This window comes from Physella acuta, unplaced genomic scaffold (genome assembly GCF_028476545.2).
Source record: "Physella acuta isolate Inbredline_101_S28 unplaced genomic scaffold, ASM2847654v3 ptg000889l, whole genome shotgun sequence".
Lineage (NCBI taxonomy): Eukaryota > Metazoa > Mollusca > Gastropoda > Physidae > Physella > Physella acuta.
Window position 1 is genome coordinate 488,417 of NW_026732406.1, and position 26,294 is coordinate 514,710.

The window sequence follows — 26,294 nt, forward strand, 5'->3', positions numbered from 1 at the left end:
TCTATTTCTATCTAAACTCTTCCCTAGTCTAGATTATAACTAGCCTATATTGTATTGTCTAAGTGACTTCATGAGTATAACACCTGAAAACTGAACCCCTTACCATTTACAAAACCCCATTCTCACACCATTGTACACAAAAAAGATTGCAAATCAAATCATGAAATATCTTTAATTAGGAAATAAATAACATTACACAATGTATTGTAGAGTGAGATCATTTACCCTGTCCAACATTTAAGACAAGTGAACCTAAACAGAACTCACACCATCTTTACACTAAACTCAAACAGATCTAGATAAATAGCAAAGACACGAAATATCAACCTTAAATTTCACACATGAGGTACTATAGTAACTATATGTTATAACATAAAAAGTCATTTACAGTTTTAAAAAATAAATTTTTATAATAAGCTCATTCATTTTTTAGTAAAATGTCATGAAATTCCAAGGTAAACAGTGAATTTTTCCTCATGAGCAAACAACAGCTTTGGCAAAACCTGCATGCTGTATAATCATATCAATTTAATCCTGGGTTTTTGTGTGAACATAAAAATGATAGATTCTACATTTTTAACAATATTGGCTACTTTTAAAATGGAATGGGGTGATTAAAAACAAAAACAAATCTCGTACTAAGCCCACATATTTCATCACTCAATATATTAGGCTACATAGTGAATCTACAATTTAATGCCATCATCATATTTTGCCTATCTCTCTCTACACCAAGTCACTAGATCCATATTTACACATGACATGAAGCAGATACTATAATGAATAATTAATATCAATAATAAAGAAGCTCAAATCAAAATATCAAGTATTTTATAGCTAATACCCTTTCATTTATCATGAATAATTTCTTACAATTTTAGGATTTGCATAAAACATATAGATCTATCTCAAATCCCTGAGTATTTTTTAATATGATAGATTTCAGTATTGCAAAAAGCACTCTCAATGAATGAGCTACTACTTCATTATGATTGGTTAATATAATGCTCAAGCAATTCTATAGTAGTGAACTACTAACTCATATTTAAGAAGGTATAAAAAAGTACAGCAAGTCCATTTTCAAAATGGCAGATTAATCTGTACTTAATCATTCTTGATAAAAATCTTTAAAGGTCATCTTAGCTATGGCACATTAATGGGCTGCTTTAATCAGATTAATGTAAGTCAAGTACTCGTTTAAACCTCACGGTCCATGGGGTAGGTTAAGTAGAGTTCAATTGTGACCTCAGTATATGAAGGGATAGTGTGGTCAGCACTATGCTCAGCCACCTTTACTTTTGTAACAGGTCAAGTTGGCCTAGCTAAGAGAGCTGGGTGGACATCCTGTGAAGTCTAGTCAGGGTATCTGAACTTAAGGCTTTCAGTCTAGCACTCATACACTCTATCATTCGGCCATGACATCTCTTAATTGATGCACTACAAATCAATGTCTCAAAGTTATATGAAGAAATAGTGTGGTCAGTTCTTTGCCCAGCTGGTTTTACTTTCCCTAACTCAAGAAAGATAACCATCAAAGCTGACTCAAATCCAGTATTTGTACTTTTAGTTTAGCAGTTACGTGCATTGCTGCTTGGCAATGGTCCAATAGACTAACATATACAAAGTCAGATTAATGTACTACTAAAGTATTCTTCATTATGGGAGATTACTAAGAAGCTGAAGTCATTATTTAAGAGAAGTTGACTGAAGCAAACTGTCTTGTGTTGCCACTTATATTATAGACTAATCTTGTCTTGGTCCAACCTGTTCACAGTTATGCCCCTTTCATCAGATCTGTTATATTGAAAGTGTGGATCATCCTAGGTAATAAATATTGCTCAATTATTTCATAAACATACAAATCATATTTTTTTTTGTTAAAAAAAAGTATTGCTATATTAATTCATAAACATACAAACTACCTTTAAAAAAATATAAAAATATTGCCAGTTAAGATAACTTTTGTTTATGCAATGTAAGAAAACTATAAATTAATACCTGTAAACATTGGATTTAACAGCAGTTCTCTATAGCCAAGCTTGTTTCTGAATTGTCAGTATCTGTATTGACCTTGGTCAACAAACTATTTTCCTTAACAATTCTGTGAAAATAGTGGTTATATACTTTATTACTACAATATTTCAGGTGTAAACATAAGATAATCATTAGCTATGCCCCCTTTCAAACCTGCAGATTCTATAGGTAAATGATTATTAGATTTGGAGCCAGGTACTCATCAGAGCTGAGGAGACTCAGGTAAAGACAGCTATGCAGAGGTCAAGAAACATCTACCCAATAGATTGCACCGTCTTAAGAGGAACTCTACTTTAAAAAAAAATTTGGAAAGCTCATGGACATTTTAACTCAATTATTGTGTATTTTAGAGATAATTTATTCTGAAGTTAATAGAAAGCTAGCATCAACACAGCCTACTTATAACAAAAGCTAACATTAAGGTGGCCTACTTTGTGAAATTCTTGGCGTCATTGACGGTCTCTGGAAGTTTCCTCCCCCACGTCTCAGGGAGGAAGCAGGACAGCATGCCAGCGCAGATGACCAGACACCCACAGACCAGCAGGGGGACACTTCTGCCCAGCTCCCCTTCTGCCTTTGCTCCCTGAAAAATGTTTGAAATTTTACTTTAGACTGCTGATAACTTTTAGTATCTGTCATCATCAATATCATCATAAATATCATCAATTATTAGACTGTCACCCTGGTCTCACATCCAGAGTTTCTTCCAGGCATCTCTTTAGGGGGGCCCCTGAAAATTTTTTGCCCCCCCCCGAACGAAATGAAATTTATATAATTTATATAGAACATATATACTTTTAGCAGTGTCCACCCCCGAAGAAAGTCTAACCGTCCCCCGAAAATTTTAAGTGCCCCCCCCCCCCCGGAGAAAAAAGTCTGGAAGAAACACTGCTCACATCCTTGCCCAGACTGGATATTTAGAGCCTTTTGCTACAGTTATTAACCTCAGTTGTATATGCAATAACTAAAGCATGATTTTGTAACCTGTCTAATTCATTTATAAATTTAGTGATATTATTATTTAAAGGATTGATCAGTTGTGTACTTGTATAACAGAACATAGTAGGGGTACCATAGGCCTCAAGCTCCAGTTTCTTTAAGAATACGATTTATAATGTCTTAATTAAGATATTGTTTCTATGAAAACTTTGAAAAATTGAGTTTTAAAAATGTAACTATCAAATTGTGGTTTGTTAAAACATTGTATGAAAATTAATTGAGGACAGACAAATATATTCACAAAAACTCATGAAAAAATATAAAATATGTGTATCGTTACCATGGCAGCAACATAGGGAGCAAACATGGCACCCACTCTACCCCAGCTGGAGCTCATCCCCAGGGCAGAGTTTCTAATGACGGTGGGGAAGATCTCGGAGGAGTACATGTACACAGTGGAGAAGGCTCCGGAAGCTCCAAACTTTCCAATCATGGCCAAGGTTATTGTTATCCAAGGGTAGTCTGCAGAGGAAATTTGGGTTTATCAAGAGAATTGGTTAACTACATCTTGTGATGTTATTTACATAAAATGATAAACTTATGTTTCATAGCACTTGATGTTTGGTGAATTTGTGGTAAAACTTACCAGATGCAAATATGATTGAAAAAACACAGCCTAAGCAAGCAACACCACTTGATATCAACATGCCAAAATGTACAGCTTTTCTGCCAAATCTGATGAGAGATTTATTTATCAAGATTAATGTGTAGCATAGGCCTAAATATTTCCTCTTAGTACAACTGGTACTTTTGTTTAAAAAATTCATTAGATTTATAAAAAAAATTTTTTGTAAATGCGTAAATAGAATTAATTCTAATAATTTTCTTCTAATTTTGTCAACACAAGGGCAATAACCCACCTGTCTACTGTGAACATTGGTAAAAGATAAGCTGGGAACTCTACAAGTCCTGATATAAAGAAGTTGAGGAACATGGAAGCACCCACAAGATTTCCAATGTTAAAATTTAATCCATAGAATGTCATGCTGATCACAAACCTGAAATGTTATTTCAACTAAGTATTTGTTTGTCCAATGTAACATTAAAAATTTATGTACACAATATTTCAAAGAAAAACACAAAAAAATAATATGAAGATCAAGTTTTTTAAAAAAATAAACAGTAATTTAAAATTCCATGAACTGTTTTAGATAAATTGTAGGCAAAACAGAAACAAAATGATATGGATATTTAATATGCAGCAGGCCAATGGTAGGCTATTTTAGTGGTAAGTGATTTAAGAGTAATTAATTATAGAATTCTTCATCCCTCACTACGAAACTAGTTAGACTAAATTAATTGTAAAAAAAGCAACTTACCAGTTAAAAAAGATAATGCTTGTCCTAACAAACAACACAGGACTTTTGAAAACATCAATCAGTCGACCTTTTTCTTTGACTTCTGCTGCCTTCTTCTCTCTTTCTCTCTCATTCTTCTCCAGGTCATACAAGGCTATACTCTCCTCATCCTCGTCAACTGGCATGACGGCATCTAAAATCTCGCTGGGAACTTCCTTTTTGTTTACTTTGGCTGCTTGAAGCACCGTCTGGCGTGCTTTCTCATAGCGTCCTTTTTGGATCTGCCATCTGGGGGATTCTGGGATTAGGCTAATAACAAAAATTCCAAGTGTAAAATATGTATAGATGTACTTATATGTACTTATACAAATATTTATGGTAAATAACTATAGTCAGCACATTCTTATATATATATATATATATATATATATATATATATATATATATATATATATATATATATATATATATATATATATATATATATATATATATATATATATATATATATATATATATATATATATATATATATATATATATGTGTTACATTTAAATGTGTGTTACAATTAAATGAATTATACTGTCATCCTAACCGAAATACGCCAAAATAAAATTTAGACTACATGATGTATTTTTGTACCTCTTATACTTATGACTTATACTACTTATAGCAAAAAAAAAAAAAGCTTTTATCAGATATTCTTTCTTCTTCTTCGTTCTTAATTATTAGTGTTGAAGGGGATCGAGATTTATCTGCCAGTGGGTTTGAACTCCAGACTTTGTTCGAATTTATCAACCATGAGTTTTTTGCCGACTCGACCATGCCTCCAACACAATTAAGCGTTACGTGTCAACTGGTTATGCGCCATTGAGGCCATTGACTCCGATTTCAGCCTGCTTTTTTTTTGGATTTGCTTCCATAGCCTTTGTTCAACCAAGAACAAACTACAAGGCAGCAGTTGTTTGATTTTGGAGTTGTCTCTCATAGAAGAGTGGCTGTCCCCAGCTAACGAGCCTCATCTGCCTGAGGGTTCGAACTCGAGACTTTTCGGTTTAGCAACCATGAGCTTTACCGACTCGACCATGCCGACCCCTTTTATCAGATAAACATAATGTTTATGAAACATCAACTTACCACCACATGAGGTAGAAGAGAACGAGGGGAGCTGTAATGGCAACCAGGAGATAATGCCAGTCTCTGATCAGAAAGGCCAACCCGGATAAGATGACAACCCCAGTGGAGAAGAATAGCTGGATGATGGAGGCGGTGTAGGTCCTTTTAGCTGGTGCAACCAGTTCAATGCCTGGACAAAACATCATGTTTAGACATGTTTGTTTAGGATTCCGTAATGAGTTTTGCTTGTATGCATATCATGCATCATATAAATATAATAATATCCTAGTATTTTTTTTAAAGCAAAAATATCTTAATAGTATTATCTAGACCTAGACTATTTTCTTTTATTTACTCTTAGTTGGTAAATTTTAACAAAACTATGATTATGAACTAGATCTAGATCTAGATCTACTAATCTAGATCTAGTCTAGATCTAGACACCTAGATCTAGATCTAGATCTAGGTATTTTTAATGATTCAAAAATTATTTTGTTTTTCGTTGTTTTTTTAAATCACGAACAAGTTATTTAATTAATATTATTTTAAAATAAACTTAATATTAATAATCAAATGCATCATTTTAAAATAATGAATTAGATCTAGATCTAGATTCTATATTTACTTACGACATCTAATTCTCAAATAACAAGCGTTCGCTAGTTTGTAACGTTTTAAAAAAAGAAACTTACCGATAACGAAAGCAGACGGGAACATGCCAGGGACTGCTGCCCCCAGAAAAAAGTTGACCACTGTAAAGGCTATAAAACTTTTGGTGAAAACGAGGCCGGTGCCGAATATTACCACCAGAGTAAGAGAGAGATACAAGCAGATCTTCCGGCCAAAACTGAAATCAGTCAGATATTTACATTCTCATTAATTAAAACCATTAATTCAAACATAAGGATTAGCTAACTTTCCCCCAACATTTAAAGGGTTTTCCCCTTCGATTGTCGGCACTACCAGCTCATTGATGGCGGTACCGATAATGAAGGCTAATAACGAGTATCGAGTTATCTTACTAATCTGAGATTGTTCCCAAAAGAAAAGTGCCGATCAGAAATCCGCCGTAAAACACCATGGCTGCGTGAGATCTTTTGGTGGAATCATCACAAACCAGATCCAGCTGAGGAATAATGAGATAAAAACAACGGTAATATTGACATGAGTGGAGGTTCGTTGTAGTTCATGGGAGACCAGTGTTTCTTCCAGACTTATTTCTTCCGGGGAGGGGGGGGGGGGCACTTGAAATTTTCGGGGGGGGGGGGGCGGTAGACTTTCTTCAGGGGGGCGGACACTGTTAAAAGTATATATTTTCTATATAAATTATATAAATTTCATTTCGTTCGGGGGGGGGGGGGGGGGGCGGCGGTAAATTTTTTTCCAGATGCCTGGAAGAAACTCTGTGGGAGACATGCATAATTGAAATTCATTTTCACATACAAATTCTATAGAAAGCTGGTATATGCGTTTTTATTGCAACATGTGAAGTTAAAACATGTGAATATACAGACACATAAACACACACACACATATATATATATATATATATATATATATATATATATATATATATATATATATATATATATATATGTGTGTGTGTGTTTGTGTGTGTGTGTGTGTATAATATGAGGCTCTGGATTGAAATATTGATGGATATAGATAACAACCTGAGGCTAGTCTGGAAAATGCCCCTCCCTCGAATAGGTCCTGCTTTCTATAAACATAATATCATATCTATGAATTGCTAGCTACTCCGCTGCATGGAAGTACAATGATTTTAAGCAGCAGAATCTCTGATCTAAGGGATAAAATCAGTTTTAAATGGGTTGCACAAGTGGCTCTAGTACCTGGCCAGTCACCGTTGACACAAACACGGACTCGTCGTAGACCCAGCGCGTGCACTTCTCGAGGCTGGCGTTGATTGGCCGGTTGTCAGCGTCGTATGTGTAGTTGCCAGGTTGGTATATGTGGCACGAGTCACCAGAGGGAATGGAACTGTTGACCGCCATTAGGTGCTCTAGTGACGTCACATCAAACGTGTCGTTCAAATAGCCAGGAATAGCACACCTGTTCAAAAGTTAGGAACTTTTAGATATCTAAATACATAATAAAGCAGATACGTATATATATATATACTAGCTGCATCCCGTGCTCCGCCACGGTAAATCTTTTTTAAATGTACCAACTGGGGAACAGAACAAAACTAAACACAACACAAACGAACGAAAAAAAAAACACGAAAGAAAAAACAAACACAACACTCATAACATAAAATCCCCCCTCAAACTTTCGATTTGCACCCTCCCACCGCCCTCAAACTTCCGATTTCCACCACCCCCAACCCCGCACATTTTTTTCAACCCACTTTGGCGCCCCCTTAGGTCGGCAACCGGGGACATATGTTCCCCCCCCCCCTCTCTCTACGCCTCTCCTATAAAACCCCCAGCAGTATTTAAAATATCCGTGTTTTACCTACCATATTATATCACTTTATCAATTCACGCATTTTTTTCCCAGTACTTTAAATTTTAAAAATTTACAATAGAGTTTCATAACTAAAACCATTTCGCACCAAATGAACGTGATGACGCGTCTATAATAGTGCTTAATAGTTGATTAAAAATTATAAGTAGTAAACATTACATTCAGTGAATAAAATAAATAAAAAATAGCCTTTTATCAATCAATGCTAATTATAATATTCCAAAAATAATGTACTCTTACACGTCTGCATAATTTGCATTCACATTTTGCTAATTATATTATTCCAACAATTATTCCTTCTTGCAGATTCTGCATTCACATTTTTAGCGTGAGTTCAATTTATTTTTAAAATACCTCCCTTGGCAAAATTACTAAACAGTTTAATTAGATTTTTCTAACCTACAGTTATTATGTTATAAAAATGTATCCACTTTTTCTAGGAATATTAACGAAAACAATATTTGACATTGATCCTTTTAATATGTTTTAGCAATGTGCGTGTATTTAATATTCTCTTTACGTTATGCAAAATTGTACAAACAGTGGAAATTATAAAATAGCTCTATGTCGTTATATAAACAGACCCTACTCCAATACTTATAATAAGACAATGCGATGCACTGCAAAGCACTAATTGGTGCGATGTTTACTTTTATGGTTCCAAAATCTATAGCGATGACGGACGGAAGGAAGGACAGACACAGCCCGCTTATATTATAGACTAGCTGCATCCCGTGCTCCGCCACGGTAAATCTTTTTAAAATATACCAACTTTGGAACAGAACAAAACAAACAAAAACACAACACAAACACAAACAAAACACAACCACAACACAACCACATTACAACCACATTACAACCACAACACAACCACAACACAACCACAACACAACCACAACACAACCACAACACAACCACAACCACAACACACGGTAAATCTTTTTTAAATGTACCAAGTTGGGAACAGAACAAAACTAAATACAACACAAACGAACGCAAAGAAAAAAACAAAAACGAAAAAACAAACACAACACTCAACATAAACTCAATTTAAATGTAATCATAAAGGCATATTGCTCACAGTCTATCCCGTAGCGCCAAATCGCGCCCTTTCCGATCGCCGGCGGAAAATTTCGATTTACACCCTCCCACCTCCCTCAAACTTCGATTTCCACCCTCCCCCCCCCCCTCTTGCTACGCCTCTGTTATAAAACCCCTAGCTTTTCCGCAATTAAATTAAAGGCAGTATTTAGAATATCCGTGTTTTACCGACCATATTGCACTTTATAAATTCATGCATTTTTTTCAGTACTTTTAAAAATTTACAATAAAGTTTCATGACTAAAACCATTGCGCACCTAATGAACGTGATGACTTAATATAGTAATGGAGAATAGTTGATTAAAAATTATAATTAGTAAACAGTACATTCAGTGAATAAAATAAATAAAAGATAGCCTTTTATCAATCAATGCTAATAATAATATTCCAACAATAATGTACTCTTACACGTCAGCATAATTTGCATTCACATTTTGCTAATTATATTATTCCAACAATTATTCCGTCTTGCAGATTTTTGCATTCACATTTTTAGCGTGAGTTCAATTTATCTTTGAATTACCTCCATTGGCAAAATTACTAAGCAGTTTAATTAGATTTTTCTACCGTACTGTTATTATGTTATTAATATGTATCCACTTTTTCTGGGAATATTAACGAAAACGATATTTAACATTGATCCTTTTAATATGTTTTAGCAATGTGCGTGTATTTAATATTCTCTGGACATTATGCAAAATTGTACAAACAGTGGAAATTATAAAATAGCTCTATGTCGTTATATAAACAAACCCTACTCTATTACTCATAATAAGACACTGCGGTGCACTGAAAAGCACAGCATGGTGCGTAGTTTACTTTTATAGTCCCAAAATCTATAGCGATGACGGACGGAAGGAAGGACAGACACAGCCCGCTTATATTATAGACTAGCTGCATCCCGTGCTCCGCCACGGTAAATCTTTTTTAAATGTACCAACTTGGGAACAGAACAAAACTAAACACAACACAAACGAACGCAAAAAAAAACAACGAAAAAACAAACACAACACTCATACCATAAACACAATTTAAATGCAATCATAAAGGCAAATTGCTCACAGTCTAGCCCGTAGCGCCAAATCGCGCCCTTTCCGGTGATTTGCAACCCCCTCAAACTTTCGATTTGCACCCCTTCCACCCCCCCGCCCTAAAACTTTCGATTTCCACCCCCCCCCCCTCGCAAATTTTTTCCAACCCACTTTGGCGCCCCTTAAGGTCGGCACCCGGGGACATATGCCCCCCCCCCTCGCTACGCCTCTCCTATAAAACCCGAAAGATAGAATAATAATTAGAAAACAGTATAAATAATAGGCAGTATTTAAAATACCGTATTTTACCTACACTATTTCACTTTATCCATTCACGCATTTTTTTCCCAGTACTTTAAATTTTAAAAATTTACAAAAGAGTTTCATAACTAAAACCATTGCGCACCTAATGAAAGTGATGACGCGTCTATAATAGTGCTGAATAGTTGATTAAAAATTATAAGTAATAAACAGTAGGGCCTACATTCAGTGAATAAAATAAATAAAAGATTGCCTTTTATCAATCCATGCTAATTATAATTTTCTAACAATAATTTCCTCTTACACATCCGAATACTTTGCATTCACATTTTGCTAATTATATTATTGCAACACTAATTTCTTCTATGACGAACGTATATTTGCATTCACATTTTTTATTAGCGAGAGTTTAATGTATTTTTAAATTACCTCCTTTGTCAAAATTAGAAAAAAAGAGTTAAATTAATTTGATTTTTCTACCGTACTGTTATTATGTTATTAAAATGTATCCACTTTTTCTAGGAATATTAACGAAAACGATATTTGACATTGATCCTTTTAATATGTTTTAGCAATGTGCGTGTATTTAATATTCTCTTTACGTTATGCAAAATTGTACAAACAGTGGAAATTATAAAATAGCTCTATGCCGCTATATAAACAAACCCTACTCTAATACTTATAATAAGACACTGCGGTGCACTGAAAAGCACAGCATGGTGCGAATGTTTACTTTTATGGTTCCAAAATCTATAGCGATGACGGAAGGAAGGAAGGAAGGAAGGAAGGAAGGAAGGAAGGAAGGACTGACACACTACCAGCAGCGTTATATTATAGACTAGCTGCATCCCGTGCTCCGCCACGGTAAATCTTTTTTAAATGTACCAACAGAACAAAACTAAACACAATACAAACGAACGCAAAAAAAAAACAAAAAAAAAAACAAAAAAAACAACGAAAAAACAAACACAACACTCATAACATAAACACAATTTAAATGCAATCATAAAGGCATATTGCTCACAGTCTAGCCCGTAGCGCCAAATCGCGCCCTTTCCGGTGATTTGCACCCCCCTCAAACTTTCGATTTGCACCCCTGTCCCCCCCCCCCCCCCGCCCTAAAACCTTCGATTTCCACCACCCCCCCCCCCTCGCAAATTTTTTACAACCCACTTTGGCGCCCCCCAAGGTCGGCACCCGGGGACATATGCCCCCCCCCCCTCGCTACGCCTCTCCTATAAAACCCGAAAGATAGAATAATAATTAGAAAACAGTATAAATAATAGGCAGTATCTATAATATATACAATATTTCACTTTATCGATTCACGCATTTTTTTCCAGTACTTTAAATTTTAAAAATTTACAATAGAGTTTCATAACTAAAACCATTGCGCACCTAATGAACGTGATGACGCGTCTATAATAGTGCTGAATAGTTGATTAAAAATTATAAGTAATAAACAGTAGGGCCTACATTCAGTGAATAAAATAAATAAAAGATTGCCTTTTATCAATCCATGCTAATTATAATTTTCTAACAATAATTTCCTCTTACACATCCGAATAATTTGCATTAACATTTTGCTAATTATATTATTGCAACACTAATTCCTTCTATGACGAACGTATATTTGCATTCACATTTTTTATTAGCGTGAGTTTAAATGTATTTTTAAATTACCTCCTTTGTCAAAATTAGAAAAGAGTTAAATTAATTTGATTTTTCTACCGTACTGTTATTATGTTATTAAAATGTATCCACTTTTTCTAGGAACATAAACGAAAATGATATTTGACATTAATCTTTTTAATACGTTTTAGCAGTTTGCGTGTATTTAATATTTTCTTGACGTTATGCGAAAGAGTAAAAACCGTGGCAATTATAAAATAGCTCTATGCCGCTATATAAACAAACCCTACTCTAATACTTATAATAAGACACTGCGGTGCACTGAAAAGCACAGCATGGTGCGAATGTTTACTTTTATGGTTCCAAAATCTATAGCGATGACGGAAGGAAGGAAGGAAGGACTGACACACTACCAGCAGCGTTATATTATAGACTAGCTGCATCCCGTGCTCCGCCACGGTAAATCTTTTTTAAATGTACCAACTTGGGAACAGAACAAAACTAAACACAACATAAACGAACGCAAAAAAAAAACAAAAAAAAAAAACGAAAAAACAAACACAACACTCATAACATAAACACAATTTAAATGCAATCATAAAGGCATATTGCTCACAGTCTAGCCCGTAGCGCCAAATCGCGCCCTTTCCGGTGATTTGCACCCCCCTCAAACTTTCGATTTGCACCCCTGTCCCCCCCCCCCCCGCCCTAAAACTTTCGATTTCCACCCCCCCCCCCTCGCAAATTTTTTCCAACCCAATTTGGCGCCCCCTAAGGTCGGCACCCGGGGACATATGCCCTCCCCTCGCTACGCCTCTCCTATAAAACCCCTAGCTTGTCCTCAAACCGAAAGATAGAATAATAATTAGTAAACAGTATAAATAATAGGCAGTATTTTAAATATCTGTGTTTTACCTACAATATTTCACTGTATCCATTCACGCATTTTTTTTTCCAGTACTTTAAATTTTAAAAATTTACAATAGAGTTTCATAACTAAAACCATTGCGCACCTAATGAACGTGATGACGCGTCTATAATAGTGCTGAATAGTTGATTAAAAATTATAAGTAATAAACAGTAGGGCCTACATTCAGTGAATAAAATAAATAAAAGATTGCCTTTTATCAATCCATGCTAATTATAATTTTCTAACAATAATTTCCTCTTACACATCCGAATAATTTGCATTCACATTTTGCTAATTATATTATTGCAACACTAATTCCTTCTATGACGAACATATATTTGCATTCACATTTTTTATTAGCGTGAGTTTAATGTATTTTTAAATTACCTCCTTTGTCAAAATTAGAAAAGAGTTAAATTCATTTGATTTTTCTAACCTACAGTTATTATGTTATTAAAATGTATCCACTTTTTCTAGGAATATTAACGAAAACTATATTTGACATTGATCCTTTTAATATGTTTTAGCAATGTGCGTGTATTTTATATTCTCTTTACGTTATGCAAAATTGTACAAACAGTGGAAATTATAAAATAGCTCTATGCCGCTATATAAACAAACCCTACTCTAATACTTATAATAAGACACTGCGGTGCACTGAAAAGCACAGCATGGTGCGTAGTTTACTTTTATAGTCCCAAAATCTATAGCGATGACGGACGGAAGGAAGGAAGGAAGGACAGACACAGCCCGCTTATATTATAGATATATATATATATAGATATATATATATATATATATACATATATATATATATATAGGCCTATATATATATATATACAGATATATATATATATATATATATATATATATATATATATATATATATATATATATATATATATATATGTGTGTGTGTGTGTGTTTTATGTACTTTTATGGTTCCAAAATCTATAGCGATGACGGACGGAAGGAAGGACAGACACAGCCCGCTTATATTATATATATATATATATATATATATATATATATATATATATATATATATATATATATATATATATATATATATATATATATATATATATATATATATATATATATATATATATATATATATATATATATATATATATGTGTGTGTGTGTGTGTTCAATGTTAAGCTATTTAAAAAATTTAAATTAAAATGTTTTTGCAATATAAATTTTAAAATAATTCCATAAAATGAGAAAATAATTGTATGTAGCCTATATGTCTATATGATCCGTATTTCTGATGCAACAATCTAGGTCTAGTTAGCCTACATGTTTCGCTCTCATACTTTTAATGACGTAAGAGACATTAGGCCAAGATATTTTAATTGCTTTGCTAACTCAAGTGTTTTTAATCACCTAGGCGCTTGGAAACTATTCGTGTATAGGCATGGGGGTGTTTCGATGTAAAGTGAAACGACCAATTTTTATCTAGGTGCTGGCTCATTGGGCGTGGCAGCTATACCTATGCACAGTCTGAAGACCATCGCTACCATCTTACCTGTGTTTTGTCTGGTATAATGTGAAGACCATCACTACCATCTTACCTGTGTTTTGGCTGGTATAATGTAAAGACCATCACTACCATCCTCATCCCGTGAAATATACAGAACAAACACAGCAGAAAGTAAACACGTTTCTGGTAGAGCCCGAACTCCCCAATGTACTGTAGAACATCGTCAAAATTCATCTTCGATCTGAAAACAATTCTCTTCTGTCAGTGGGGTGATAGAACGTTGGTGTGGTGATAGGACGTTGGTGTGGTGATAGAACGTTGGTGTGGTGATAGGACGTTGGTGTGGTGATAGGACGTTGGTGTGGTGATAGGACGTTGGTGTGGTGATAGAACGTTGGTTTGGTTGATGTGGTGATAGGACGTTGGTGTGGTGATAGAACGTTGATGTGGTGATAGGACGTTGGTGTGGTGATAGGTTGATGTGGTGATAGGACGTTGGTGTGGTGATAGAACGTTGATGTGGTGATAGGACGTTGATGTGGTGATAGAACGTTCGTGTGGTGATAGGACGTTGGTGTGGTGATAGGTTGATGTGGTGATAGGACGTTGGTGTGGTGATAGGACGTTGGTGTGGTTGATGTGGTGATAGAACGTTGATGTGGTGATAGGACGTTGGTGTGGTGATAGGACGTTGATGTGGTGATAGAACGTTGGTGTGGTGATAGGACGTTGGTGTGGTGATAGGACGTTGGTGTGGTGATAGGACGTTGGTGTGGTGATAGGACGTTGGTGTGGTGATAGAACGTTGGTGTGGTGATAGGACGTTGGTGTGGTTGATGTGGTGATAGAACGTTGATGTGGTGATAGGACGTTGGTGTGGTGATAGGACGTTGATGTGGTGATAGAACGTTGGTGTGGTGATAGGACGTTGGTGTGGTGATAGGACGTTGGTGTGGTGATAGGACGTTGGTGTGGTGATAGGTTGATGTGGTGATAGGACGTTGGTGTGGTGATAGAACGTTGGTGTGGTGATAGAACGTTGGTGTGGTGATAGAACGTTGGTGTGGTGATAGGACGTTGGTGTGGTTGATGTGGTGATAGAACGTTGATGTGGTTATAGGACGTTGGTGTGGTGATAGGACGTTGATGTGGTGATAGAACGTTGGTGTTGTGATAGGACGTTGGTGTGGTGATAGGACGTTGGTGTTGTGATAGAACGTTGATGTGGTGATAGGACGTTGGTGTGGTTGATGTGGTGATAGAACGTTGGTGTGGTGATAGGTTGATGTGGTGATAGAACGTTGGTGTGGTGATAGGTTGATGTGGTGATAGGACGTTGGTGTGGTGATAGGACGTTGATGTGGTGATAGAACGTTGGTGTGGTGATAGGACGTTGGTGTGGTGATAGGTTGATGTGGTGATAGGTTGTTGTGGTGATAGAACGTTGGTGTGGTGATAGGTTGATGTGGTGATAGGACGTTGGTGTGGTGATAGGTTGATGTGGTGATAGAACGTTGGTGTGGTGATAGAACGTTGGTGTGGTGATAGGTTGATGTGGTGATAGGTTGATGTGGTGATAGAACGTTGGTGTGGTGATAGGACGTTGATGTGGTGATAGAACGTTGGTGTGGTGATAGGTTGATGTGGTGATAGGTTGATGTGGTGATAGGACGTTGGTGTGGTGATAGGACGTTGATGTGGTGATAGAACGTTGGTGTGGTGATAGGACGTTGGTGTGGTGATAGGTTGATGTGGTGATAGGTTGATGTGGTGATAGAACGTTGGTGTGGTGATAGGTTGATGTGGTGATAGAACGTTCGTGTGGTGATAGGTTGATGTGGTGATAGGACGTTGGTGTGGTGATAGGTTGATGTGGTGATAGAACGTTGGTGTGGTGATAGGTTGATGTGGTGATAGAACGTTGGTGTGGTGATAGGTTGATGTGGTGATAGGACGTTGGTCTGGTGATAGGACGTTGATGTGGTGATAGAACGTTGGTGTGGTGATAGGTTGATGTGGTGATAGGACGTTGGTGTGGTGATAGGACGTTGGTGTGGTGATAGAACGTTGATGTGGTGATAGAACGTTGGTGTGGTGATAGGACGTTGGTGTGGTGATAGTACGTTGGTGTGGTGATAGGACGTTGGTGTGGTGATAGGACGTTGGTGTGGTGATAAAACGTTGGTTTGGTTGATGTGGTGATAGAACGTTGGTGTGGTGATAGAACGTTGATGTGGTGATAGAACGTTGGTGTGGTGATAGAACGTTGATGTGGTGATAGGACGTTGGTGTGGTGATAGGACGTTGGTGTGGTGATAGGACGTTGGTGTGGTGATAGGACGTTGGTGTGGTAATAGAACGTTGGTGTGGTGATAGGACGTTGGTGTGGTGATAGAACGTTGATGTGGTGATAGAACGTTGGTGTGGTGATAGGACGTTGATGTGGTGATAGAACGTTGGTGTGGTGATAGGTTGATGTGGTGATAGGACGTTGATGTGGTGATAGGTTGATGTGGTGATAGGTTGATGTGGTGATAGGTTGATGTGGTGATAGGACGTTGGTGTGGTGATAGAACGTTGGTGTGGTGATAGAACGTTGGTGTGGTGATAGGTTGATGTGGTGATAGAACGTTGATGTGGTGATAGGACGTTGGTGTGGTGATAGAACGTTGATGTGGTGATAGGACGTTGATGTGGTGATAGAACGTTGATGTGGTGATAGGACGTTGATGTGGTGATAGGACGTTGGTGTGGTGATAGAACGTTGATGTGGTTATAGAACGTTGGTGTGGTGATAGAACGTTGATGTGGTGATAGGTTGATGTGGTGATAGGTTGATGTGGTGATAGGACGTTGGTGTGGTGATAGAACGTTGATGTGGTGATAGGACGTTGGTGTGGTGATAGAACGTTGATGTGGTGATAGGTTGATGTGGTGATAGGTTGATGTGGTGATAGGACGTTGGTGTGGTGATAGAACGTTGATGTGGTGATAGGACGTTGGTGTGGTGATAGAACGTTGATGTAGTGATAGGTTGATGTGGTGATAGGTTGATGTGGTGATAGGACGTTGGTGTGGTGATAGAACGTTGATGTGGTGATAGGACGTTGGATTGGTGATAGAACGTTGATGTGGTGATAGGACGTTGGTGTGGTGATAGAACGTTGATGTGGTGATAGGTTGATGTGGTGATAGGTTGATGTGGTGATAGGACGTTGGTGTGGTGATAGAACGTTGATGTGGTGATAGGACGTTGATGTGGTGATAGGACGTTGATGTGGTGATAGGACGTTGGTGTGGTGATAGAACGTTGGTGTGGTTGATGTGGTGATAGGACGTTGGTGTGGTGATAGAACGTTGGTGTGGTTGATGTGGTGATAGGACGTTGGTGTGGTGATAGAACGTTGGTGTGGTGATAGGTTGATGTGGTGATAGAACGTTGGTGTGGTGATAGGACGTTGGTGTGGTGATAGGACGTTGGTGTGGTGATAGAACGTTGGTGTGGTTGATGTGGTGATAGGACGTTGGTGTGGTGATAGAACGTTGGTGTGGTTGATGTGGTGATAGAACGTTGGTGTGGTGATAGGACGTTGGTGTGGTGATAGAACGTTGGTGTGGTGATAGGACGTTGGTGTGGTGATAGGACGTTGGTGTGGTGATAGGACGTTGGTGTGGTGATAGAACGTTGATGTGGTGATAGGACGTTGGTGTGGTGATAGGACGTTGGTGTGGTGATAGAACGTTGGTGTGGTGATAGGACGTTGGTGTGGTGATAGAACGTTGATGTGGTGATAGGACGTTGATGTGGTGATAGGACGTTGGTGTGGTGATAGAACGTTGATGTGGTGATAGGACGTTGATGTGGTGATAGAACGTTGGTGTGGTGATAGAACGTTGATGTGGTGATAGAACGTTGATGTGGTGATAGAACGTTGATGTGGTGATAGGACGTTGGTGTGGTGATAGGACGTTGGTGTGGTGATAGGTTGATGTGGTGATAGGACGTTGGTGTGGTGATAGAACGTTGGTGTGGTGATAGAACGTTGGTGTGGTGATAGAACGTTGGTGTGGTGATAGGACGTTGGTGTGGTTGATGTGGTGATAGAACGTTGATGTGGTTATAGGACGTTGGTGTGGTGATAGGACGTTGATGTGGTGATAGAACGTTGGTGTTGTGATAGGACGTTGGTGTGGTGATAGGACGTTGGTGTTGTGATAGAACGTTGATGTGGTGATAGGACGTTGGTGTGGTTGATGTGGTGATAGAACGTTGGTGTGGTGATAGGTTGATGTGGTGATAGAACGTTGGTGTGGTGATAGGTTGATGTGGTGATAGGACGTTGGTGTGGTGATAGGACGTTGATGTGGTGATAGAACGTTGGTGTGGTGATAGGACGTTGGTGTGGTGATAGGTTGATGTGGTGATAGGTTGATGTGGTGATAGAACGTTGGTGTGGTGATAGGTTGATGTGGTGATAGGACGTTGGTGTGGTGATAGGTTGATGTGGTGATAGAACGTTGGTGTGGTGATAGAACGTTGGTGTGGTGATAGGTTGATGTGGTGATAGGTTGATGTGGTGATAGAACGTTGGTGTGGTGATAGGACGTTGATGTGGTGATAGAACGTTGGTGTGGTGATAGGTTGATGTGGTGATAGGTTGATGTGGTGATAGGACGTTGGTGTGGTGATAGAACGTTGATGTGGTGATAGAACGTTGGTGTGGTGATAGGACGTTGGTGTGGTGATAGGTTGATGTGGTGATAGGTTGATGTGGTGATAGAACGTTGGTGTGGTGATAGGTTGATGTGGTGATAGAACGTTGGTGTGGTGATAGGTTGATGTGGTGATAGGACGTTGGTGTGGTGATAGGTTGATGTGGTGATAGAACGTTGGTGTGGTGATAGGTTGATGTGGTGATAGAACGTTGGTGTGGTGATAGGTTGATGTGGTGATAGGACGTTGGTCTGGTGATAGGACGTTGATGTGGTGATAGAACGTTGGTGTGGTGATAGGTTTATGTGGTGATAGGACGTTGGTGTGGTGATAGGACGTTGGTGTGGTGATAGAACGTTGATGTGGTGATAGAACGTTGGTGTGGTGATAGGACGTTGGTGTGGTGATAGAACGTTGGTGTGGTGATAGGACGTTGGTGTGGTGATAGGACGTTGGTGTGGTGATAGAACGTTGGTTTGGTTGATGTGGTGATAGAACGTTGGTGTGGTGATAGAACGTTGATGTGGTGATAGAACGTTGGTGTGGTGATAGAACGTTGATGTGGTGATAGGACGTTGGTGTGGTGATAGGACGTTGGTGTGGTGATAGGACGTTGGTGTGGTGATAGGACGTTGGTGTGGTAATAGAACGTTGGTGTGGTGATAGGACGTTGGTGTGGTGATAGAACGTTGATGTGGTGATAGAACGTTGGTGTGATGATAGGACGTTGATGTGGTGATAGAACGTTGGTGTGGTGATAGGTTGATGTGGTGATAGGACGTTGATGTGGTGATAGGTTGATGTGGTGATAGGTTGATGTGGTGATAGGTTGATGTGGTGATAGGACGTTGGTGTGGTGATAGAACGTTGGTGTGGTGATAGAACGTTGGTGTGGTGATAGGTTGATGTGGTGATAGAACGTTGATGTGGTGATAGGACGTTGGTGTGGTGATAGAACGTTGATGTGGTGATAGGACGTTGATGTGGTGATAGGACGTTGATGTGGTGATAGGACGTTGGTGTGGTGATAGAACGTTGATGTGGTTATAGAACGTTGGTGTGGTGATAGAACGTTGATGTGGTGATAGGTTGATGTGGTGATAGGTTGATGTGGTGATAGGACGTTGGTGTGGTGATAGAACGTTGATGTGGTGATAGGACGTTGGTGTGGTGATAGAACGTTGATGTGGTGATAGGTTGATGTGGTGATAGGTTGATGTGGTGATAGGACGTTGGTGTGGTGATAGAACGTTGATGTGGTGATAGGACGTTGGTGTGGTGATAGAACGATGATGTGGTGATAGGTTGATGTGGTGATAGGTTGATGTGGTGATAGGACGTTGGTGTGGTGATAGAACGTTGATGTGGTGATAGGACGTTGGATTGGTGATAGAACGTTGATGTGGTGATAGGACGTTGGTGTGGTGATAGAACGTTGATGTGGTGATAGGTTGATGTGGTGATAGGTTGATGTGGTGATAGGACGTTGGTGTGGTGATAGAACGTTGATGTGGTGATAGGACGTTGATGTGGTGATAGGACGTTGATGTGGTGATAGGACGTTGGTGTGGTGATAGAACGTTGGTGTGGTTGATGTGGTGATAGGACGTTGGTGTGGTGATAGAACGTTGGTGTGGTTGATGTGGTGATAGGACGTTGGTGTGGTGATAGAACGTTGGTGTGGTGATAGGTTGATGTGGTGATAGAACGTTGGTGTGGTGATAGGACGTTGGTGTGGTGATAGGACGTTGGTGTGGTGATAGAACGTTGGTGTGGTTGATGTGGTGATAGGACGTTGGTGTGGTGATAGAACGTTGGTGTGGTTGATGTGGTGATAGAACGTTGGTGTGGTGATAGGACGTTGGTGTGGTGATAGAACGTTGGTGTGGTGATAGGACGTTGGTGTGGTGATAGGACGTTGGTGTGGTGATAGGACATTGGTGTGGTGATAGAACGTTGATGTGGTGATAGGACGTTGGTGTGGTGATAGGACGTTGGTGTGGTGATAGAACGTTGGTGTGGTGATAGGACGTTGGTGTGGTGATAGAACGTTGATGTGGTGATAGGACGTTGATGTGGTGATAGGACGTTGGTGTGGTGATAGAACGTTGATGTGGTGATAGGACGTTGATGTGGTGATAGAACGTTGGTGTGGTGATAGAACGTTGATGTGGTGATAGAACGTTGATGTGGTGATAGAACGTTGATGTGGTGATAGGACGTTGATGTGGTGATAGAACGTTGATGTGGTGATAGAACGTTGGTGTGGTGATAGGCCGTTGGTGTGGTGATAGAACGTTGGTGTGGTGATAGAACGTTGGTTTGGTTGATGTGGTGATAGAACTTTGGTGTGGTGATAGAACGTTGGTGTGGTGATAGGACGTTGGTGTGGTGATAGAACGTTGATGTGGTGATAGGACGTTGGTGTGGTGATAGGTTGATGTGGTGATAGAACGTTGGTGTGGTGATAGAACGTTGGTTTGGTTGATGTGGTGATAGAACGTTGGTGTGGTGATAGGACGTTGATGTGGTGATAGGACGTTGGTGTGGTGATAGAACGTTGGTGTGGTGATAGGACGTTGGTGTGGTGATAGAACGTTGGTGTGGTGATAGGACGTTGGTGTGGTGATAGGTTGATGTGGTGATAGAACGTTGGTGTGGTGATAGAACGTTGGTTTGGTTGATGTGGTGATAGAACGTTGGTGTGGTGATAGAACGTTGGTGTGGTGATAGGACGTTGGTGTGGTGATAGAACGTTGATGTGGTGATAGGACGTTGGTGTGGTGATAGGTTGATGTGGTGATAGAACGTTGGTGTGGTGATAGAACGTTGGTGTGGTTGATGTGGTGATAGAACGTTGGTGTGGTGATAGGACGTTGGTGTGGTGATAGGACGTTGGTGTGGTGATAGGACGTTGGTGTGGTGATAGAACGTTGATGTGGTGATAGGACGTTGGTGTGGTGATAGGACGTTGGTGTGGTGATAGAACGTTGGTGTGGTGATAGGACGTTGGTGTGGTGATAGGACGTTGGTGTGGTGATAGGACGTTGGTGTGGTGATAGAACGTTGATGTGGTGATAGGTTGATGTGGTGATAGGTTGATGTGGTGATAGGACGTTGGTGTGGTGATAGGACGTTGATGTGGTGATAGGACGTTGGTGTGGTGATAGGACGTTGGTGTGGTGATAGAACGTTGGTGTGGTGATAGGACGTTGGTGTGGTGATAGAACGTTGGTGTGGTGATAGAACGTTGGTGTGGTGATAGGACGTTGGTGTGGTGATAGATGTGGTGATAGGACGTTGATGTGGTGATAGATGTGGTGATAGGACGTTGGTGTGGTGATAGATGTGGTGATAGGACGTTGATGTGGTGATAGGACGTTGATGTGGTGATAGGACGTTGGTGTGGTGATAGAACGTTGATGTGGTGATAGAACGTTGATGTGGTGATAGAACGTTGGTGTGGTGATAGAACGTTGATGTGGTGATAGAACGTTGATGTGGTGATAGAACGTTGATGTGGTGATAGAACGTTGATGTGGTGATAGAACGTTGATGTGGTGATAGAACGTTGGTGTGGTGATAGGACGTTGGTGTGGTGATAGAACGTTGATGTGGTGATAGGACGTTGGTGTGGTGATAGGTTGATGTGGTGATAGAACGTTGGTGTGGTGATAGAACGTTGGTTTGGTTGATGTGGTGATAGAACGTTGGTGTGGTGATAGGACGTTGATGTGGTGATAGGACGTTGGTGTGGTGATAGAACGTTGGTGTGGTGATAGGACGTTGGTGTGGTGATAGAACGTTGGTTTGGTTGATGTGGTGATAGAACGTTGGTGTGGTGATAGGACGTTGATGTGGTGATAGGACGTTGGTGTGGTGATAGAACGTTGATGTGGTGATAGAACGTTGGTGTGGTGATAGGACGTTGGTGTGGTGATAGAACGTTGGTGTGGTGATAGAACGTTGGTGTGGTGATAGGACGTTGGTGTGGTGATAGAACGTTGGTGTGGTGATAGGACGTTGGTGTGGTTGATGTGGTGATAGAACGTTGGTGTGGTGATAGGACGTTGGTGTGGTGAATGGGCCGTAGGTGTGGTGATAGGACGTTGGTGTGGTGATAGAACGTTGATGTGGTGATAGGACGTTGGTGTGGTGATAGGTTGATGTGGTGATAGAACGTTGGTGTGGTGATAGGACGTTGGTGTGGTGATAGGACGTTGGTGTGGTGATAGGACGTTGGTGTGGTGATAGGACGTTGGTGTGGTGATAGGACGTTGGTGTGGTGATAGAACGTTGGTGTGGTGATAGGACGTTGGTGTGGTGATAGGACGTTGGTGTGGTGATAGAACGTTGGTGTGGTGATAGAACGTTGGTGTGGTGATAGGACGTTGGTGTGGTGATAGAACGTTGGTGTGGTGATAGGACGTTGGTGTGGTGATAGGACGTTGGTGTGGTGATAGGACGTTGGTGTGGTGATAGGTTGATGTGGTGATAGAACGTTGGTGTGGTGATAGAACGTTGGTTTGGTTGATGTGGTGATAGAACGTTGGTGTGGTGATAGAACGTTGGTGTGGTGATAGGACGTTGGTGTGGTGATAGAACGTTGATGTGGTGATAGGACGTTGGTGTGGGGATAGGACGTTGGTGTGGTGATAGGACGTTGGTGTGGTGATAGAACGTTGGTTTGGTTGATGTGGTGATAGAACGTTGATGTGGTGATAGAACGTTGGTGTGGTGATAGAACGTTGGTGTGGTGATAGAACGTTGGTGTGGTGATAGGTTGATGTGGTGATAGAACGTTGATGTGGTGATAGAACGTTGATGTGGTGATAGAACGTTGGTGTGGTGATAGAACGTTGGTGTGGTGATAGGACGTTGGTGTGGTGATAGGACGTTGGTGTGGTGATAGAACGTTGGTGTGGTGATAGGACGTTGGTGTGGTGATAGAACGTTGGTGTGGTGATAGGACGTTGGTGTGGTGATAGGACGTTGGTGTGGTGATAGAACGTTGGTGTGGTGATAGGACGTTGGTGTGGTGATAGGACGTTGGTGTGGTGATAGGACGTTGGTGTGGTGATAGGACGTTGGTGTGGTGATAGGACGTTGGTGTGGTGATAGAACGTTGGTGTGGTGATAGGACGTTGGTGTGGTGATAGGACGTTGGTGTGGTGATAGAACGTTGGTGTGGTGATAGGACGTTGGTGTGGTGATAGATGTGGTGATAGAACGTTGGTGTGGTGCTAGGACGTTGGTGTGGTGATAGGACGTTGGTGTGGTGATAGATGTGGTGATAGAACGTTGGTGTGGTGATAGGACGTTGGTGTGGTTGATGTGGTGATAGGACGTTGGTGTGGTGATAGGACGTTGGTGTGGTGATAGGACGTTGGTGTGGTGATAGAACGTTGATGTGGTGATAGAACGTTGGTGTGGTGATAGGACGTTGGTGTGGTTGATGTGGTGATAGAACGTTGGTGTGGTGATAGGTTGATGTGGTGATAGAACGTTGGTGTGGTGATAGGTTGATGTGGTGATAGGTTGATGTGGTGATAGGTTGATGTGGTGATAGGACGTTGGTGTGGTGATAGAACGTTGGTGTGGTTGATGTGGTGATAGAACGTTGGTGTGGTGATAGGACGTTGATGTGGTGATAGGACGTTGGTGTGGTGATAGAACGTTGGTGTGGTGATAGGACGTTGGTGTGGTGATAGAACGTTGGTGTGGTGATAGGACGTTGATGTGGTGATAGGACGTTGGTGTGGTTGATGTGGTGATAGAACGTTGGTGTGGTGATAGGTTGATGTGGTGATAGAACGTTGGTGTGGTGATAGGTTGATGTGGTGATAGGTTGATGTGGTGATAGGTTGATGTGGTGATAGGACGTTGGTGTGGTGATAGAACGTTGGTGTGGTTGATGTGGTGATAGAACGTTGGTGTGGTGATAGAACGTTGGTGTGGTGATAGGTTGATGTGGTGATAGAACGTTGATGTGGTGATAGGACGTTGGTGTGGTGATAGGTTGATGTGGTGATAGAACGTTGGTGTGGTTGATGTGGTGATAGAACGTTGGTGTGGTTGATGTGGTGATAGGACGTTGGTGTGGTGATAGAACGTTGGTGTGGTGATAGGTTGATGTGGTGATAGGACGTTGGTGTGGTGATAGGACGTTGGTGTGGTGATAGGACGTTGGTGTGGTGATAGGACGTTGGTGTGGTGATAGGTTAATGTGGTGATAGAACGTTGATGTGGTGATAGGACGTTGGTGTGGTGATAGAACGTTGGTGTGGTGATAGAACGTTGGTGTGGTGATAGAACGTTGGTGTGGTGATAGAACGTTGGTGTAGTGATAGGACGTTGGTGTGGTAAAACCATTACTGGAGCCTATACAGGTGTATTTGGATATTAATATAGAAATAATACAGAGAAACAATACCTAGTCTCCAAACACTGCTACACCTAATCCCACAAACACCACTACACCTAATCCCCCAAACAACTATATCTAGTCTATAAACACAATTATATCTAGTCTATAAACACCACTACAACAGAAAACGTCTAATGCAACACAACTCCCCCCTTAAGCCTTATAGTATTGTGAATCGACATACATATTCCCCATTATTGTTCTGACCAAACGCCTATACTAGAAGAAAAAAAAATTAATATCGATTAAAGATCTCATAAATGGAAAGTAGGGCCCCAGATCATTTATTTTACAATAAATTACATCATGAAATATCCAATAAGCCTAGCTTTGACAAATAAATGTACGTTAAATTTAGCTCAGATCGGTTCTGTTAACATTTCCTAATTAAGAACTACTAAAAAGTAGGAAAAAAATGTCTAGACCTATTAATTAGGCCTATACACATAACAAAAATATGTTAAATATTAAAACCAAACGTACCTTGTAAGAAAATCGCTTATTGTCGTGTGTATTGCTCTAGTCCTCTACACCGCATACGGTTTTATACCGTCTGTAATAAAAACTAAGCCAAAGTACATAGAGATGTGTCACAGTATTTTTAAATGAACTCCAATCCACTTGGAAATTTTGTTCGGGAATTCCCAAAGCTAGGTTTCTCGATTATCAACTTCCCGGATATTGTAAGTAGGTCAAAGTCAAATAAAAACTATGCAACATTATGATATTATGATAGGCCTAATAATGTTAGATCAAGAATTTTATTGACTAACTACATTCAACATTTTGTCA

General features: G+C 39.8%; 1 protein-coding gene across 1 annotated transcript; it reads right to left on the minus strand.

The window, feature by feature from the left end:
- Nucleotides 1-156: 156 nt before the first annotated feature.
- LOC131952706 (organic cation transporter protein) lies at nucleotides 157-26,085 on the minus strand. The gene is made up of 13 exons (XM_059315482.1): nucleotides 25,986-26,085; nucleotides 14,453-14,602; nucleotides 7,302-7,521; nucleotides 6,471-6,574; nucleotides 6,141-6,295; nucleotides 5,470-5,638; nucleotides 4,353-4,640; nucleotides 3,894-4,031; nucleotides 3,620-3,708; nucleotides 3,314-3,495; nucleotides 2,466-2,617; nucleotides 1,999-2,101; nucleotides 157-1,820 (listed from the first exon to the last, which is right to left on the minus strand). Exons 2-12 carry the CDS (start codon nucleotides 14,593-14,595, stop codon nucleotides 2,014-2,016), a joined length of 1,728 nt encoding a protein of 575 aa, XP_059171465.1. The 5' UTR covers nucleotides 14,596-14,602; nucleotides 25,986-26,085; the 3' UTR covers nucleotides 157-1,820; nucleotides 1,999-2,013.
- Nucleotides 26,086-26,294: the final 209 nt, after the last annotated feature.

Coding starts and splice junctions, on each gene's coding strand:
- LOC131952706 (XM_059315482.1), bottom strand. CDS start 14,595: ATGAATTTTGACGATGTTCTACAGTACATTGGGGAGTTCGGGCTCTAC. Junction 4,032..4,352: donor AGCATTATCTTTTTTAACTG/GTAAGTTGCTTT, acceptor ATAACATTTCAG/GTTTGTGATCAGCATGACAT. Junction 2,618..3,313: donor CTCCCTATGTTGCTGCCATG/GTAACGATACAC, acceptor AACATTTTTCAG/GGAGCAAAGGCAGAAGGGGA.